Here is a 17,673-nt window from a genome sequence, read left to right as displayed (position 1 = left end):
TTCCTCCTGGCATATTCTAGTCAACTTTTGATGTTCCTTGTGGTCAAGAGTGGAGTGTGTCTTGAAATCCGGCCATGAAGTCCTTGTTTATTCAGTGCTCGTCTTATAGGTGCCACTGAAGCACTTGTACCAGCCTTCATCAGGTCATCCTGCTTAATTATGTTTCAACTCCACTTTAGGCCATGCATACTGTCAGACAGCTTTTAAAACCACAATATTATATAGGGGTTGAATAATTGTGACATGGCTATCTCAGCAAAATACACTGTTACACACAAATACTACATCATGCATTTTCTGTGTTGATTTTATGTTTCACTCAACTTATAAAGAAATCATCCAAAGCAAAATCTTGCTCTTTGAAAAAAGTTTAAGTGATAAATCCTTAAAATCTTTGAAGGGTTGAATATTTCTGATTGCAAGTGTATATATTCATATCGGAAATACTCACAACCTAGATGAATGAATGTCGTTTTCATGCCAGCTCATGCCTTGCAAACACACGAATGAGCTGCAGTATAATGCTACACACAGAAACAGCTGAAAGTGCCATTGTGAGTCACACAGGTCACTTTAATATACTACCACACGCGCTTTTTCTCAGGCGCGTGTGGTAGTGTGGACACTGAGCTTGACAAGAGACTTGTGAAGTTCCCAGTATAACTCCACCCCCGTCAGTGTATAATAAACACTATTGGGAGTAATAGACAGTGTTAATAAGAGCCTCAGTATCAGGGCCTTATAAAAGCGTACCATTCATTAGTAGTAAGCTTATTATATTTAGAAAAGTCAAACCTTATACAAACACTTACTGCTCTGCTTTACAATGACAGGAATGTGAGCTCCTTGTTACGTTTTCTTGTTTTCGTCATTGCAAGAACACAGAAATAAGGTTAGGGATAAACACCGTAATAGAAATGCTAAAAAATCTGGGCGTCCTGTTTGAGTTGAGTTTAAGTTTTGAACAGTACCTGTGCAAAAGTGTTGTTATCGAATAAAGAGCATTGCCAGTATTCTGGAATCTAGGTTCAGACCATACAGAAGTCAGGTGCCAGGCTTTAAACCATAGTAAATGGGTTGGAACACATCCTGGTTTCATTCTCTGTACAAAAGCAACCTGTATGTTTTAGAATTGATTTAAAGGTTCCTTTAATAATTTTCTACTTAAAGTGGAATTTGATGGTGTTTTTATTGCTTTGTTTTGAGAAGCATCATATTAAGATATATGCATATAATTATCAAGGGAAGTAATGATAGTCTGTCTCTAGACAATCAAACACAAGAAATATACTTGAATACACTACAGAAGCTCAAAAATAGAGGTGTAAATAATTGAGTTAATGGAGATGAGGAAAACTGAAACAGTATCTTGCATCAAATATTTTATAATGTAAGTTGGGCTGTTGTAAAATCATTAGTAACGTACCTTAGTGACAAGTCACCTGCATTGAAAAGCAGAGGCAGTGCTGTCTTGTACTCTCAGATGCTGCAGGAGTTGATGCATTGTTCAGAGTGATGCATCTAGTTGGTGCTTGAGGTAGTAATGCTCGTGACAAAGTGACACTTGACAGCATCCATCACACCACCCTGTGTCTTTCACGCCCCCAGCAAACATCTGACAGTAGAGATAGTTTCTTCATTTCTTATCAATATCTCATAACCTTGCAATGCCTGTGGCTTCTCAGACAAATGGTCGACATAAATGAAGCTCTCGCACCATGTTACAACTGATCCGTCTCAACACGAAAACAATCATTTGTCTCTTTGAATTTACTGGATGGCAACACAAAGTACAGTGTAAGTGTAGAACTTTCATTTAAATGATTCCAGCTGGCAGAACAGGTCAAAGCAACATTAACTACCAGTGTTTATTGGGAAAAGAATCATCGCTGTACAACTTTGAATGCCTTTGTGTACGATTGGCCTCATGATTTTAAGGTTAAGTGGAAAATTGATGCACTATTTGATGTCAATCTCCTGCATCTTCAAGAATTGGATTCTCAGCCCAGCCCCCTAAAACCTTAAGGTTTTGTTAAATTTCAGAATAAAGTCTTACAGTGGCTATATTCATTCATACAAGATCAGTACAGATAATTTAACCAATTTATTATTACAAAATGTAGAATAACCAAGTTTATATTCAAGGACTGCATTTATTTAACTTTAACTTTATTTAACTTAAGTTGATAAGGCAATTGTTCTCAGCGTCCCAAGTTGCTTAATCATTTTCTTAAAAAAAACTTAATGATTTATATTGACCATGAGGATGTCCTTCCTACCTAACTACCTGAAACCCAGCAGCAGTTCTGACAAGCTTGGTATGATACAAAGGAGTGTTCATTCAATTCATAAACATACAGCATCAGATGAGATGAAAACATTTCAGTGCACATCACTTTCTTTTGAGATTATTTAAATCTTTTGGTTGTCTGGTTAGTGTCGGCGTCTTCTCATCAGTGCTACCTATTGAGACTGATCATGATGCTTTAATTATTTCTTGAAGACCTTTTATATTTTTCCCAGTATTGAGCTGCGAGTTGTAAAGTCTCTTTTATTAAGATTCTTGTCATCTCTGATCACAATTATGGATTAATGACTGAAAAGCCTGTTATACCAATTAACAAACGCACACAATTGACATTTTGTCTTTACAAGTTTTATTCATCTTTCAGGAAACAAACAGAAAAGCCTGTAAAACAAAGAGCGTAGGTAAGTGAACAGTTAAAGAAAATGAATTGATAAATTCAGTGGTGCAGTTTGTTGTTTTACCTCATTTTGCCTTTGCGTCCTTCTCTGCTTCCTTCTCTGCTGCGGCCTCCTCCTCTGCTCCCTTGGTGTTACGTGTGTAAATCAGCTGTGCTCTGTGTTTGGACACCAGTTTGATCATGCCTGGAAGACAATACACAACCACGTTTGTGGTTAGCATGATCGGGTTTTAAACCAAACATTTATATCAACTAAGTCATGGGCTCAACTTACTGTATTCAGCCTGTGCCAACACTGAGCAGTGGATGTTTGGAACAATTCAAGCGTAAGTGAAAATGTGAAAGTGTGGCCGTTATTACAAGAGAAAGTGCAAACAGGCACCATAATTTTGACCATTACCTTTACAAACAACCAACAAAAAATTAGTTTGGTATCAGGAAATCTAGATGGATGTTTCATGTAACCACTTAAGCATAAAATCAAAACTACATACGAAATATGAACACAATATTATGTCATCTACTGATATTTTGGAGTGCAAGAAATGTGTTTAAAGCAGTGAGGGGATGTTGCAGCTGTGGATAAGTGATGTGAACAGTATCACACTGCACATTATCTACAAACAGCACCGTCGTTTTAGGACAAATGATGCTGCTAAAGAGGAAAAAGCATAGTACTTGGTTTGTAAATATTTATACGTGTTATACTTGAAACCAGAAACGGAGGTTTTAAATATTAACCAGCTCATCACACATTGACCTGTCTGCTAGCTTTATGGTTAGACTACCCGGACCCCTTTCTACAGGACCCTAACACAAATGTGATTACATGGGAAGCCATTTACTGGGTATAACACACAGTATGAGCTAACAGGTGAGGTTCACCTTTGGCAAGCAGTTCCTGGAGAGCATTCCTGGCCAGAGAGCCGCGGACCTTCAGCCTCTCAGACACGACAGCGGGGGTGATGAGCTTGTAGTTGGGCACTTCTTTGTACAACTTGTCGTAGGTGGCCTTGTCGAAGAGCACAAGGTTGTTGAGCTTGTCCCTCACCTTTCCCTTGGACCACTTCTGCTCAAAGGGAAAAAAAGGGGTCAGTGTGTAGACTCATACAATCAATCAGGATATGCATGCAGCATGATATAAAAGGGTCGAGCTTGGCATCAAATCAAACTGTACCTTCTTCTTGGCTTTGCCTCCGGACTTGTTGACTGGGTCCTTGTCCTTCTTGGACTTCCCAGCGTCCTTCTTCTTGTCTTGTTTGGGAGGCTGAAATCAGGAGACAAAATAGTCCATCACATTAATGCTACATGTTGACCTTGCAGCACGTGTACAAATAGGTGAAAGATAGTGAAATAAGAACGCTTTCACAGTATTTCAGACCACGGTGTTTCACAAGCCGCTGCCAGAGGTTAGCTCTGTTAGCCGGCATGGGGAGGGCCAAGTCACGTACTCAGCGTTTATAGCCTCACTTTTAGAATGGTTAAATAATATTGGCAATTATCAAACGCGTCAGCACCCATGTGATATTATGATACTTATGGTAAAAATGTAGACGGGGTTATTAAGTGTTACTTTGCTCGACTCGTCTGCAGCTACAGTGCAGTATGAAAGCGTGGCGGAGTTAGCAGGCTAGCTAGCTAACTAGCTTGCAGCTAAATGCGTAAAAACACATCAAATAACTTAATTTAGGCTCTTTTATAGAACGGTGGAACAACACAGTGCATTCACCAGTTGTTCCGAATTACTATGACACGGATGGGATTTCATAAAGACGAGTAATTTTCATTAAGGTCGGACAAAACGTGGAAAAGCTATCCTCACCATGTTTCCTCGTCAAGATGTCGGAGCGAAAGGAAGCTTACCCGTGCTACAGCCCCTTTGACAACCCGTACATGCGGAAACGGGGTGAGGGATTCTGGGTAATGGAGTCCTCTTCGCGTTTTATCGTTTCTGTAGATTTTGACTGTAAATAGCAGGTGATCAAACCACTGTGCGACACTCACATCTGCACACAAACATAAAAGACGAGCTGGCTCACAAAGGCTGCTGCTTTATAGTGTTCCGGTGTTTTTTGACACCGCTAAGGTCATGTGACGGCGTTGTCAGCTGTGCGTCGTCAACATGGTGATCTTCAGTGTGTATCTGGTGAACAAGGCTGGAGGTTTAATTTACCAATACGACAACTATGTTCCGAGGGCGGAGGCGGAGAAGACCTTCAGCTTCCCGCTGGACCTGGTGCTCAAACACCACGATGAAAAAGTGGTCGTTTCGTTCGGACAACGGGACGGAATCAGAGGTACACTTAAAAGCTAGCATTAGCATGCTAGGTCACGTCAGCTACTAGCCTCTACTGTGTTATTAAGATCTGAAAAACACTGCAAATGTGGTTTATACAGAACAAGGAAGCAATGAAACAGTTGCATTTGTTAAGTGCATAATAACAGTGCCCACAAATTGAATGGTTCCTAGAGACTGACTGTGTGATACCTCATTTCTTTAAACCCTACTACTACATTGGGCTTCCTTAGCATGGTCTGTTGTGTTTTTCATCTGTAGATTGCATGCCACAATCATATGTTCATCTCTTAACTGTCTTATGACGTCTGTTTGTGTATGACTCATGTGTCCTGCCCCAGTGGGACATGCAGTGCTGTCCATCAATGGAGCCGATGTGATTGGAAAGAACACAGCAGAAGGAAAGGACATCCTGGAGTACTTGAGAGACGCCTCAAACTATCCTGTGTCTATTCGATTTGGACGCGCCCGCCTAAGCTCCAACGAGAAGCTGATGCTGGCATCCATGTTTCACTCGTAAGTTTCAGATTTGCACTGAGATTGATGGCTGGTGTGGTGGAGATAGATTCATGTCACAGTGACGACAAACTGAGCAAGACACTGAATGCAGCGCCCTAGAGTAAACAAATGTGACAGCTGCAGGTCTGATGTGTTTTGATAATCAACGTCCAATTTGGTGGTTTTTCCTCAGGTTGTTTGCTATAGGTTCACAGCTGTCTCCAGATGCTGGCAGCTCGGGGATCGAGATGCTGGAAACAGACGTCTTCAAACTCCACTGCTTCCAGACTCTCACAGGTGAGTGGTGTCAACTAAGTGTCATTGCGTGTGAAAAATTGTGCATAGTTTTTCTAACTTTGTAATGATATGTAACTGAAATCTTTCTCACTGTTTGTCCTGTCTGTTCTATCAGGGATAAAGTTCATTGTGCTGGCTGACCCTCGACAAACCGGCATTGATGCACTGTTGAGGAAGATTTATGAAATCTATTCTGATTTTGCCCTGAAGAACCCGTTCTACTCTCTGGAAATGCCTATCAGGTAATTTCAGGAGACAACAATGTTTCGTTCCGCTCTGTTTTTATGTGTCTTAGGCTACATCCACACCACTACATTTTGTTTTACATGCATCACTGTTCAATCAATTAATCTAACTTTATTTGTATAGCCCATATTCAGAAATTGTCTCATAGGGCTTTAAGAAGGTGTGACATCCTCTACCCTTAACCCTTAACAAGTCAAAGGACAAACTACAAAATAAACTTTAAACAGAGGGAAAACGTAGAAACCTCAGAGAAGTGGGGGAAGCAGAAGCAGATTGTGTTCGTCTTTTACCACCATTTTCAAATGAAAACATACTAGTGTAAATGTAGTAAGGTTACATCCATACTAATAATGCACACAACATTTTCGTTTACTTATAAAGTGTCTCCAACACATCCCAGCTCCTGTGTCACTGTGAATCTGTGTGATTTTCAGGTGTGAACTCTTTGATCAGAATCTGAAGAGCTCGCTGGAGATCGCAGAGAAAGCCGGCAACTTCGGAGCTGGATCTTGAAGCAGGAAACAACATGAATCGGATTGTTTCACGATCACAAGAGGTTTAGTGAATTTCGATGACGGAGGACCTAGTTGAGGGAAATTAAGTGGATTCTCTTCATTCCTTTTGGAACTGGGATGTGATACATTGTAAATACATGTTTTGTAAATACTTGAAAAGATTAAACCCACGTGTGTTAATATTTCATGTGTAGTTTGTCTTTATTTGCATGAATATTGGATTTCTGTGTGATTTAAAATCCACTGAGCATTAACGAGAGAAGATAATTGACTGAAAACATAGAATTTATTTAAGCCTTTGTGTAAATATTGTCTTAATTCATTCGTGATTAATTTTTACGTTAAAAAAACAAATATTTTGTATAACATACAAGCTTCTGATCTACGGTTCAGTTTTGTCCTCTGGGCTCTGTGATGCAACAGTGACCTCAGGAGAGAAAAAGCTTCTATAGTCGTGTCGCTACCACATTCCATTACATGACATACATAATCTGTAGTCATTTAAATTCCAATGTTTACAAATTGTAAACATTAAATGTCAATAAGCAACTTGCAAAACACTTACAAAAAATCCTCAACTTTATGAGCTTCATTTACACCTATGTTGCTGAAAAAAAAACAGGTATACAAAAAATCAGGTAAGAACTATATTTAAAGACGTTGTTGGCTCAAATAATGCAGTTTCCTCTGGATGCAGAGGTTGAGGTGTAATGGGGTTTTAGTCAGCCTTCTTGGAAATGTTTCCCATCTTGGTCCGGATGTTGCGCAGCAGGAAGAATCCGACAGCTGTGACACAACAGAGGATCTCTGCTACCCAGAAGGCCATTTCCCAGCCGTGGTGCTTGGCGATTGTGCTGAATGGAAGGCCGGACATGAAGCCACCAACTGAGGGTAACAAAAAATGGATCTGTTCACACCCAACGATGAGAGAAAATTAAAACTGTAGAGCATATTCTACTGCACTGATGTCACTGTGAGATGTTTAGATACAGTGGCCCTAAATATAAATCATAAATCACAAAATACAACAAATACCAATACATAACAACAAATAGAATAATAACAACTGCAAATAAGAAAAAACGACAGATAAGAAAACAAAAGCAAACAATAAACACATTTTTTCAGAAATTCCTTCCAGTTAAAAAGATGGACAGTGCATCCGTCCAATCAGTGACAAGCCTTGTCAATATCAGATACTTACCTTTTCTGTTAAAGGTTAATGCTGCTGGGTTTTGTAATTTGTTGTTTTTTCGCACTTAAGGGACACCCTAATAATGCAATATTTTAAGTAGTAAGAGTAAGCACTTCACAATAGCTTATGCAGGCTCCGCATGAATAATTGGCTTGAAAATCAACTTACTGTTGGCCATCAAGGCGACAATGGCATGTGATGTCCCACAGTAGTTGGATGGGGCGCTCTCATTGGCTATAACTCCAAACAATGCTATTGGTCCGTAGGAGCAGAAACCGAATGCAGCACCCAAGCTGAGTATCCACACCTGAACATGAGACATCAGAGTCTGTTACAAGGTGTGCCGCAGTAAAGAATATGTCATTGCACCGTGTATGTTCAGTGATAGATACCTTTGAGCTGTCGGCAGCAATTGTGACTCTGAACAGGTACATGGACACAAACATTCCTGCCATCATGCAGTTCAGGATGAAGTGGCGAGGATTGCCATAGATTCTCCTGCCTTGCTGTACAAAATAAAGATTAAATAAATGTATGGGTTTTGCTGGCTATACACAGAATCACTTAAATATCTATAACATATGAACAAAAAAAAGGTGACTGGTCAGTTAATGTATTTTTATTTAACTTACTGGATAGATAAGAGTTATTGTTAGAGTTGATTGACTTGGATTGACGTAAAGGCCAAGGCCATCCAGAACTACTTCCTGTGTTAGTTTGCACTATGTTTTTTAATTTTTAATTTTGTTGATTAAAGGGGCATGACATGAATTTGTGGATCCAGGATTTTGTTTTACTGTATTTAAACATGGCAATAGTGTGTAAACCTCTGAGCCTCCTTCTTATTGAAGTTGTACATTATTTGCTTTGAGTGGACACTGTATATTATGGTGCAGAACACAATATCTTTCATTGCAATTGTTCCTGTAATACATATTTTTCATTTGTAAGTTTATGTGGAAAAAACAACTGGAATAGAAAAACATACTGAAAAGGACACACTGTTGAAATGTTATTATATTATATTTCCTTCATTATGTTGGGAATATGTGGGAATTTCTATTTTCTAAATGATTGAATGGTCAGTTCAAGAGCTCAAAGCAGATCATTTAGGAAAATCTGTAGAAGGAAAATGTTCCAATATGTGAAGCAGATTAGAATTTTAGCAAGTCAGTAAAAATCATTTTGAGCTGTATGTGGGCTTTTATAATAACTGCCAAAATAAAACAAACAGTCCATTATCCAGATGTTCAAACTCACTTTAGCCACAGCCTTGTCAGAGAGGTAACCTGCGGCGAGACTTCCAAACAGACCTCCGACTTCCAGGGCACTCATGTATGAGCTCCCTATGAAGAACAACACAGTGATTCACAGGAAATTATGAGCTGCTTCTCACCAAAGAGGAAGAGGAGTCTGCTCTATCCCTCTGTCCTACCCATGAGTGAAGACTGGCCCTTGTCCTGGATGAGGAACAACTGGCCCCAGTCGGTGCAGGCCGTCTTCACCCCGAACACCACCAGGTAGGACACCGACAGCAGCCACAGGTACGGAGACAGCAGGAACTCAGACAGGGTGCTCTCATCACTGGAGGATCCTGAACAGGAAACACACAGAAAACAGTTATCATCACGGCTCTTGTGATGTCTCAATAGTGCAGAGAGGGAATTTCTTCAAATTTGGTACACATATTCAATTGGACTCAAAGATGAATTGAATAGAGTCTAGTGGCCAAAGGTCAAGGTCACTATGACCTTACAAAACAAGTTTTTGTTCTTTTGAATTTAACATGCCCTGAATACCTTGAGGATGGTCCAAGGTCAATGGTACAGTTGCTTAACAAATCAGGTTTTTGGTCTCTTGAACTTAATATCTCAAGTCTGTCTGCAGGGAATTTCTTCAGGTTTTGACTAGATTTCTGATTAGGTTTCAATGGTTAAAGGTCATGATGACATACAACTGTGACTGCACCTAGAGGGACTGAAACTGCACTGGTCGGCAGAAGAGCAGTAGATGTAGTGTGTATGTTTGTGAAACTTTACACTAAACATGACATAATGGGTGTAACAAAACACCTCCTGGTGCAGGTGGGGGGGATCTAACTCTCTACTTCTAATCATATCAGCACAAGAATCATCTCAAACCACACATGCTACTTTCACACTTTTTGGTGCACGAGGGAGACACAGCGCACACAGGTGGCATGTGAGGGGCACACTGGGTACAGAGTCCACCATGTCCCCGACCTTTAGTCACAACAAGAGTCACATGCTGTACACACACACACACACACACACACACACACACCTGGGCAATGTATACCGAGAAGAGTGTCGACCACTGTTTCTGATTGTTATGAAACTAATGATTTATTATCAATCCTTCTGTTATAAACTGACTTTCACCTTCTTTGCTCTTCTTGGCTGCCGTCTCGATATTGGGGAGCCCCACATCCTTGGGCTCATTCTTGATGACCAACAGGCAGATGAAGGAGAAGGCCACACAAAGCATCCCAGAGACGAACAGTATCGTCCTCCAGCTGTGCGTCTGGGCCAGCACTGTGGCAATAATGGGTCCTAGACTGCCAGCCAGATTCATGCTGCAGGAGAGAATGGCCCACCACGTCCCGAACTGAGAGGGTTCGAACCACTGACAGCAGACCAGAGGAAGTAATTAAAGTTCTGACATGGCATCACTATCTTAGCTCTGATGTACACAGGGAGGATATAGTTAGCGATGCAATGCAGGGTTGAGATCTGACAGCCGGTAATAACTGGATGAAAAGTCATTTCATGTTTTACGATGTGACAAACTGTGTTAGTGAGGTCAAACAAGGGAAGGAAGGACTTTTCAATTCTACTGTACATATTTCACAACAATATGTACAGTATAATTGTATTATCACAAGGTTTTATAAATGATTGACATATATGGGTTGGTGAATAGATGATGGATGGATGGATGGATGGGTTGGTGAATAGATGGATGGATGATGGATGGATTGATAGATGGATGGATGGATGGGTTGGTTGGTGAATAGATGATGGATGGATGGGTCATTTTCATCAAGCAACAGATATGCAAACTACCCTTTTACAAATAATGTTTAGCTTTTTATTATTATGAATACAATTTCTGTAGTCATCTAATTTGAACCTTTAAAGGTTTTTTTTAAACTTCAAAAGCTCTTTCTCAAATATAATATAACTGGACCCAGTTTGTAGTGTTTTTTCAAGGTGCACGATGGAATCTGGCTATTCTTAATAACAATAAACAGGGAGATCTAAAACTAAACATCTTGTATTCAGTATCAGTACAGTGCTGCATGATTGACTGTGGTTCACCTTGCGCAGCACCCTGCCACAGGGAGGCCAGCCCAGGCCCTGACCGAGGCCGTTGAGAAACCACAGGGCAGAGAAGACAGCAACAGTGGACGACCAGGAGAAGAGAACGTTGATGCCTCCCACCAGGAACAGGCCAATGGAGAAGAGCCAGCAGGCGCTGATCTGGTCAGAGAGCACACCGCTGATGAACTTACTGATAGCGTAGGCCAGAGACTGACTGCTGGTGATCATGCCTGAACATAGGGAGGACAGAGAGCAGGATTTTAAGTCCGAAATATCTTCGATAAAAATGACATGTAAAGCTACCTCTTTGTTAAATTATGTACACATTTTTATTTAACTTTCCTGGTTTTGTTTTCCTTCTTTGCTTTGACCCTAACCCTTTCTTGAAAGGTTTCCTTTTGACAATTCATTATTATATTATGTCATTCAGTTGTGGTGTATTCTCTTTGTTGTGATGCCCTAAAGTTTGAAGTGTAATTAATACCAATTTTCAAGTTTGAAAACTGAGGTTTAGGGTTTCATTTAAAAACAATTTTAACACTGAACTTAACACTGTAAGAATCAAGCACAAAGTCAATGTAAAACCTAGTCTCTCATACCCAGGTCATCCTTGTCCATCTGAATCTCTTGCATCAGAGACGGCATCACAAAGGAGAAAGTCTTTCTGTTGAAGTAGTAGAGTGTGTAGCCGACAAACATGGCCAGAAATATAGTTCGTCTGTAGTATCCATAGCTCAGTGTAGCCATGCTTGTAGATTTCAGACAGTCCTGACAAAAACTGAGTAAAACTATAAGTCGATCGGTTTGACCGAGTCCTGCTGCTTGTGACAGTGAACTTTGCCTCCGGCTCCACTGCACAGATGTGGACGAGTGGAAGAGGGTTTGCAATCAGCAGGAAAGAAGTTAATGGTCAACTTCTCTTCTCCAAAGATGATTGAATCTGGAGTGTTAGTGGAGAGCTGCAGGCAGGCAGCTCACACAGGGCCTGGTAACACAACCACACAATATGTGTATATGATGTGTTGTCTCCCTCAGGCCCCGATTATAAAAAAGGTTCTTCTACTTGACCCTGGAGTTCTTGTCCTGTGTTGCTCCTCTGTTTGTTCCACAGAGAGTGTGGTGGAAGGAGGAGTCACTCTGATGAGTTTAATGATTCACTGAGGAGTCCAACAGTAGCAGCAGAGCAGAGGGAGGCTCCTCTCTCTGTGTGGAGGCATGTGGAGTGGAATGATCCTCAACACACCTGAGACACACACGTTTACTTTCCAGAAAGTGTAGGAAATGTACATTTGATTATTGTCAAAAAGGTCAACATTAACTTTAACAGATCATACTTTCCTGTTGATAAATATGAAGTATGAAGCTTCCTAAATGAGCAATGTTCAGTGAAAGCAGAGCAGCTACCTCCTCACTTCTTTGTGTGCCAACAGCTGTTTGCTCTTTTCCAGACTTTCCGCACAACAACTCGGCCTCATGTTGTCACGGTGGAGCGGCCATGGACTTGTCATGAGATTAAATTATAGGTCTCACATGTTTTAACGACTTATCTGTGAGTCTCCTTGTTTTTCAGTACTATGATAATAATAATAATACAGCCAAAGGCGGCTCCTGATGACGGCACTGCCGAGGAGTGCAGCGTATGCTGCTTCCGCGTAACGTGATCAACTGGCCCCGCCCATTCACGATATCCTCTGACTCAACCGGGCTCGAGCCTCAAGGTACATAAAATAAAATAACTATTTCTATTTTATTCTGTTTTATTATGAGGATTTATAATTATTATAAAACTATATAATTCATTTCTAATAATACTATTATGAATAATAAATCAGTGCTGAAACTACCAATCTCAATTTGACGTGTTGTCATTTGTGTAAATGTCAAGACTTTACCCCACAAACGTTCTGACATTTGTTTTATTACCTATGTGTGTATGTTCAAAGGTTTAAAGGTTCAAAGGTTCCGAGTGTGTGTGTGCGCGCGTGTATTTGTGCGCTCGTCCGGACACCCGTGGCCCCGCCCCTCCTCACATCGGTTCCCATGGCAACTGACAACAACACAGTGCATTTGTGAAGAGGTGCTGCAGGGATCCGGGGACCATGGTGAGTGTCTGTTGAAAATAAGGCTTAGCAGCACATTTCATACACTCATCTGAGGGCTGTGGTTCCGTGAACACTGTCATCCACGGATATTTATCCCCACAGAGCCTCACATCCAGCTCGAGGAGAAGCGGTGACTCCCGCAGGTACCGAGCACGAGCCCCCACCTCCCAGGTGGACGAGACCCTGTTCGGTAACCCCAAAACGGTGAGGGGGGGTGATGTGGGGTGAAATGATTTGTATTCTATTTCGTTGATCTCTTTTAGTAATTATTCCTCATTATCAACTAATACCACTGACATCGTAATTTTTCTGTGGTTCTTCTTCTGATTGGGCAACAAATGATACTGTAATGTAAATTAGAGAGAATGAGAGAGAGAGAGAGAGAGACAAAGAGAGAGAGAGAGAGAGGGAGAGAGAGAGAGAGAGACTAGGCTGTCCACAATGAATGGAAGTCCCATAGCTGCACAAACCTATGTGTATGTGTGCGTTTTAAATTTCTTATCAGTTAATCTACCTTCCTATCTATCATTTTTAATTCTATGTTATTGAATTCTATTATGAATGTTGTGTATGCGATTCCCTAATTATGCTGTGCTCATGATGGTCTGTTTTATTTTGATTCCCTTTTTAAAGTACTTTGTAACTTAGATTTTGAAAAGTGCTATATAAATAAAGTCATTAATATCATAAGCCGCGTTCACACACTGCAGGCACAGCTGTCAGGGGCAATTTGAGGTTCAGTGTCTTTGGACAGGTGTGTCAGGAGTCAGGGTTCCAACTACCAACCTTCTGGTTAGTTCATGACCGGCTCTTCCTCCAGTCTTAGTTTATAGCTGTGAGCAGCACAATATATCTTTCATCATGTGAAGTGTCATGTGTGGAGACATCACAAGCTATGAGTGAGTTTGTGAGATGTTGCTGATTGACTCTGTCCAGATATCACCAGACAAATGTGGACGCTCAGCCTCCAAGGGCCAGGGTCAAAACCACAAGATCCAAGGGGGAGAGACTATTCAAGTCATCACCAAAGACCTGATCCGGAACCTCAGGTAGATGCACACTCACTGGACAACCGCGAAGAGACTCCACCAGTGTGTCTGTGTTTACATTTAGAGCAGATATGTATCATTTAAAAAATAAGATACTCCAGGTTTGAAAATGCGTCACAATAAACAACATAAAGGTCACTGCAACAGAGCAGAATCGAGACAAACTTCAGAGATTTAACAACACCACCTTTAATTTCTTAGGGTCCCTCTGAAGGATCCTTCAGGACAATCCATTATTCTCCCACCAGCAGAGTTTAAGAGGATCATGTCCACGTCCCAGGTTCTCAAACAGGAGCCGAGGATGGAGGCTTATCAGAGGAAGAGGGAAGAAGAAATGGTAGGAAACATGGCAATTCCAGTAAAAAAAATTATTTGAACCTGCAGATAAACAGTAGGACAATAAAACATAATAAGAAATATATATATATATATCCCTCATTCAGAAGGCTGCTGAGGAGAGGAAGCGTCAGATCTTTGAGGCAGACATGTCCCGTAAAGTGAACCCTGCACTCACTGAGCTTGAACTGGAGGACCAGGAGCGAGCACAGCGATTGGTGGAGCAGGCCACCATCCTGAGGATGGAGCAGGAGGAGGAGATCAAAGAGCTCAACAAGGTAGAGCATATTTGAATTGTCCAAAAGTGAACCAGTGACTGGCAGACGAACTTGAACATCAGAACCTCTGCTCTCTGTTGGGTGCTGCAGCAAATTCTGGGTGCTCAGTGCCAAGCCATCTGTGATGCCCAGATCCAAGAGAAGAAGCTGATCCAGGCGGAGATGTCAGAGGAGGAGAAGCGTCTCGATGTCATGATGGAGGTGGAGCGCCGCAGGGCCCTGGAGACTGTGGAGCAGATTGAGGAGCTGCACAAACAGCAGAGGATCAGGTCCGCAGGGAAATACACGCAACATTATGAATGGAATTATTAACACGTGAATGATGTAATCGTTATTTCATCATTATTGTTAACATTCTTGTCATGAGATCCACTTTCTGATCGTAGGCCACTGGTGAACAGAAAAAGCAAAGGCCTTCCAGTTTGCTGATGTTATCACGTTTGCATGCATGTGTGTTTGATTCCAGTGGAATGCAGCAGATCTACGACCAAATCCAGCAGCGTCTGGAGGAGAAGCACTTACATGAAGAGATGAAAGAGCTGGAGAAGCAGCAGGTCCGAGAGAACCAGGAGAGAATGAATTTGGAAGACCTCCAGGTACGGACACCAGGGGGAGACACAACCCACAAACACACACTAACAAAATGAGAAAATACATGTACATGTTGAGGGACGTGCAACAACACACACATAAACAACTCGCTCTGGAATGTATGTCCTCTGACTGGACGTCTCCCTCCAGGCCCTGGTGAGGAAGAGGGAGGAGCAGCAGCATCTGCAGGAGGAGGTGATGCGGATCAATGCTGAGACCATGCAGGCCAAGGAGCAGAGGAAGGAGGAGGAGAAGCTGGCAGACATAAGAGACATGGCATACATCCGGAAAAAACAGGTCAGATCAAAACCAGGTTTTGGATGTCTCCACAGAAGAAAAATCCATCACACAAATTCTCAATACAGTGAAGGTTCAGATTTAGATGTCATTAACATGCACTTAAGTGTCCTTTTTTTATGTTTATATTCTTGAGCTCTGCAGGAGCGAGAGGCAGAATTTGAAGCAGAGCAGAGAAGAATCAAGAAGGAGAAGGAGCTGGAGATCGCCAGACTGAGGGCAAAGCAAGAAAAAGCCAAAGACTACAAGGCCGAGCAGGTGCAGGAACAAAACCACCAAGACAGCAACTTCCCAATTATCCTCATTGCATATTTAAGGTCTAATAACAGTAAAACGGATCCATTGGTATTTAATACATTTCTTGTTTTCCTTTGTAAGGACGGGCTCCAGGCCCGGAGGAACCAGCAGATCAAAGACAGAGAGTGGAGGCGTAAAGAGAAGGAGCTGGCCGTGAAGAAGGCACAGGAGGAGGCCATGCTGAAGGCGGCTCGTCTGGAGCAGGTCCACTGCAAAGACCACTTCCTGTCCAAGGAGGCCGGTCGGGAGAAGGCCGAATTTGAGAGGGTGCTGAAGTAAGAGGCCTGACTTGATGTTTCAGAGTAAAGGACGACTGTCCCTTACCATATACAGCAGGATGAATTGATCAGTGTAGTGAACTGCTCTGTTTACTACCATTTTACTGATAGTGATTCCTCCACGTACACTGACCTTTTGCCCTTTTCTCCACAGGGTGCAAGAGGAAGCAAGAGCCAAACAGATGGAGGAGGAGGAGAATCAGCATCAGAAAGCGCTCCGTCACTCGGAGGCCATCCGGCAGCAGGTGAGGGAACGTGAGCTCTCGGCCGTAGCCAGACGCAGAGAGGTGTTCAAGGAGGCCGACCAGCTGATGGAAGAGGCCCGGCAGAGACGCCTGCGCATTGGTGCGTTCAAGGAGAAGAAGCTGAAGGAGCTGAAGTAAGTTACAGCAGGTTAAGGGACCTGTATGGCACTAGAATGTCACTCAGTAGAGCCCATATATCCACCAAGGCCCAACAGACCCCTCATGAAACCACATTTAAATATACTCGATCTGGATTTTTACTCTTATCCACACTAAATTGTACACATAGATACCCGCATCCAATATTATTTCTTGAGTAATTAACAAAAATGAAAGAATTAAATAAAAGTCCTATTTCACAATGTAAAAGGAGACAATACATTATCTGGGATCTGCCCCTTTGTCTGAATCAACACTAAAATTAAACAAATTCTTCCTTGGATCCATGTTCCGTCCATCCAACAAGTTTCATGGTAATCTGCTAAGTTGTTTTTGTGTAGTCCTACTCACAAACAGATAGGGGGGAAAACATGAAATACAAGCTCACTCTATATTGAATGTATCCTCACTGTCTAAACCTGATGTGTTTGTCCATGTGCAGGGCGACAGGGCTCTCTGAAAAATACTGCAGTGAAGTGGAGAGGAAGGCGAGGGCCTGCGTTCTCTGAGTACGTCACAACAGGATTTTAGCGTGTGTCTTCGTCTGGTTTCTCCATCACAATTTAACATGAGAAAATATTGCAATTACTAATGTGATATGTGAATATATGTATGCACCAATAAAGGTTTATGTTGCACCCACGTCTCCTTATGAAACCACATTTAAATCCAAGAGATATGGATTTTTTATTTGGATCTGCACATACAATTTTAAACATGCCTGAGTTTCTCATTGATGAATTTCTATGAGAAATAAATTAAAATGTTGAAGAATGCCCTATATTACTAATTTTAAAGACAGACTGCACCAAAATGAAATGGGTTCTCTCCTGACCCGGACTACATGTTTTCCAAATAGTTTGGTGGTAATCCATGCATTAGTTTCTGCATAATTCTGCTAACAGACAGACAAGCAAAAACATCTTTGGCAGAGGTAATAGACTT

The 17,673-nt window shown here is 41.6% G+C and overlaps 4 protein-coding genes across 4 annotated transcripts; 2 read left to right on the top strand and 2 right to left on the bottom strand.

Annotated features, from left to right (window-relative positions):
* Nucleotides 1-2,640: 2,640 nt before the first annotated feature.
* On the bottom strand, nucleotides 2,641-4,610 carry rps25 (ribosomal protein S25). Its single transcript, XM_061072444.1, has 5 exons — nucleotides 4,528-4,610; nucleotides 3,883-3,972; nucleotides 3,591-3,774; nucleotides 2,770-2,889; nucleotides 2,641-2,689 (listed from the first exon to the last, which is right to left on the bottom strand). The coding sequence occupies exons 1-4, from the start codon at nucleotides 4,528-4,530 to the stop codon at nucleotides 2,771-2,773; spliced, it is 396 nt and encodes a 131-aa protein (XP_060928427.1). The 5' UTR covers nucleotides 4,531-4,610; the 3' UTR covers nucleotides 2,641-2,689; nucleotide 2,770.
* A 99-nt stretch (nucleotides 4,611-4,709) lies between these two features.
* Nucleotides 4,710-6,739, top strand: trappc4 (trafficking protein particle complex subunit 4). Its single transcript, XM_061072443.1, has 5 exons — nucleotides 4,710-5,002; nucleotides 5,343-5,517; nucleotides 5,693-5,796; nucleotides 5,912-6,038; nucleotides 6,477-6,739. Exons 1-5 carry the CDS (start codon nucleotides 4,828-4,830, stop codon nucleotides 6,553-6,555), a joined length of 660 nt encoding a protein of 219 aa, XP_060928426.1. The 5' UTR covers nucleotides 4,710-4,827; the 3' UTR covers nucleotides 6,556-6,739.
* An 85-nt stretch (nucleotides 6,740-6,824) lies between these two features.
* On the bottom strand, nucleotides 6,825-12,257 carry slc37a4a (solute carrier family 37 member 4a). The gene is made up of 8 exons (XM_061072441.1): nucleotides 11,696-12,257; nucleotides 11,094-11,326; nucleotides 10,155-10,398; nucleotides 9,188-9,346; nucleotides 9,013-9,098; nucleotides 8,145-8,258; nucleotides 7,921-8,059; nucleotides 6,825-7,442 (listed from the first exon to the last, which is right to left on the bottom strand). Exons 1-8 carry the CDS (start codon nucleotides 11,841-11,843, stop codon nucleotides 7,276-7,278), a joined length of 1,290 nt encoding a protein of 429 aa, XP_060928424.1. The 5' UTR covers nucleotides 11,844-12,257; the 3' UTR covers nucleotides 6,825-7,275.
* Nucleotides 12,258-13,068: 811 nt separating this feature from the next.
* On the top strand, nucleotides 13,069-17,338 carry cfap45 (cilia and flagella associated protein 45). Its single transcript, XM_061073156.1, has 12 exons — nucleotides 13,069-13,198; nucleotides 13,301-13,402; nucleotides 14,135-14,247; nucleotides 14,449-14,584; nucleotides 14,691-14,861; nucleotides 14,952-15,130; nucleotides 15,328-15,457; nucleotides 15,603-15,749; nucleotides 15,894-16,007; nucleotides 16,128-16,321; nucleotides 16,479-16,703; nucleotides 17,171-17,338. Exons 1-12 carry the CDS (start codon nucleotides 13,196-13,198, stop codon nucleotides 17,235-17,237), a joined length of 1,581 nt encoding a protein of 526 aa, XP_060929139.1. The 5' UTR covers nucleotides 13,069-13,195; the 3' UTR covers nucleotides 17,238-17,338.
* Nucleotides 17,339-17,673: the final 335 nt, after the last annotated feature.

This window comes from Limanda limanda, chromosome 6, assembly GCF_963576545.1.
Source record: "Limanda limanda chromosome 6, fLimLim1.1, whole genome shotgun sequence".
NCBI lineage: Eukaryota > Metazoa > Chordata > Actinopteri > Pleuronectiformes > Pleuronectidae > Limanda > Limanda limanda.
This window is presented reverse-complemented; position numbering and strand designations above follow the sequence as displayed.

Coding starts and splice junctions, on each gene's coding strand:
- slc37a4a (XM_061072441.1), bottom strand. CDS start 11,843: ATGGCTACACTGAGCTATGGATACTACAGACGAACTATATTTCTGGCC. Junction 9,099..9,187: donor GGGCCAGTCTTCACTCATGG/GTAGGACAGAGG, acceptor TGTTCTTCATAG/GGAGCTCATACATGAGTGCC. Junction 8,259..9,012: donor CTGACAAGGCTGTGGCTAAA/GTGAGTTTGAAC, acceptor TATTTTGTACAG/CAAGGCAGGAGAATCTATGG.
- trappc4 (XM_061072443.1), top strand. CDS start 4,828: ATGGTGATCTTCAGTGTGTATCTGGTGAACAAGGCTGGAGGTTTAATT. Junction 5,518..5,692: donor CTGGCATCCATGTTTCACTC/GTAAGTTTCAGA, acceptor GTTTTTCCTCAG/GTTGTTTGCTATAGGTTCAC. Junction 5,797..5,911: donor CTGCTTCCAGACTCTCACAG/GTGAGTGGTGTC, acceptor CTGTTCTATCAG/GGATAAAGTTCATTGTGCTG.
- rps25 (XM_061072444.1), bottom strand. Junction 3,775..3,882: donor GAGGCAAAGCCAAGAAGAAG/GTACAGTTTGAT, acceptor CCCTTTGAGCAG/AAGTGGTCCAAGGGAAAGGT. Junction 2,890..3,590: donor CCAGGAACTGCTTGCCAAAG/GTGAACCTCACC, acceptor ATTGTCTTCCAG/GCATGATCAAACTGGTGTCC.
- cfap45 (XM_061073156.1), top strand. Junction 16,008..16,127: donor AAGACTACAAGGCCGAGCAG/GTGCAGGAACAA, acceptor TTCCTTTGTAAG/GACGGGCTCCAGGCCCGGAG. Junction 16,322..16,478: donor GAATTTGAGAGGGTGCTGAA/GTAAGAGGCCTG, acceptor TTTTCTCCACAG/GGTGCAAGAGGAAGCAAGAG.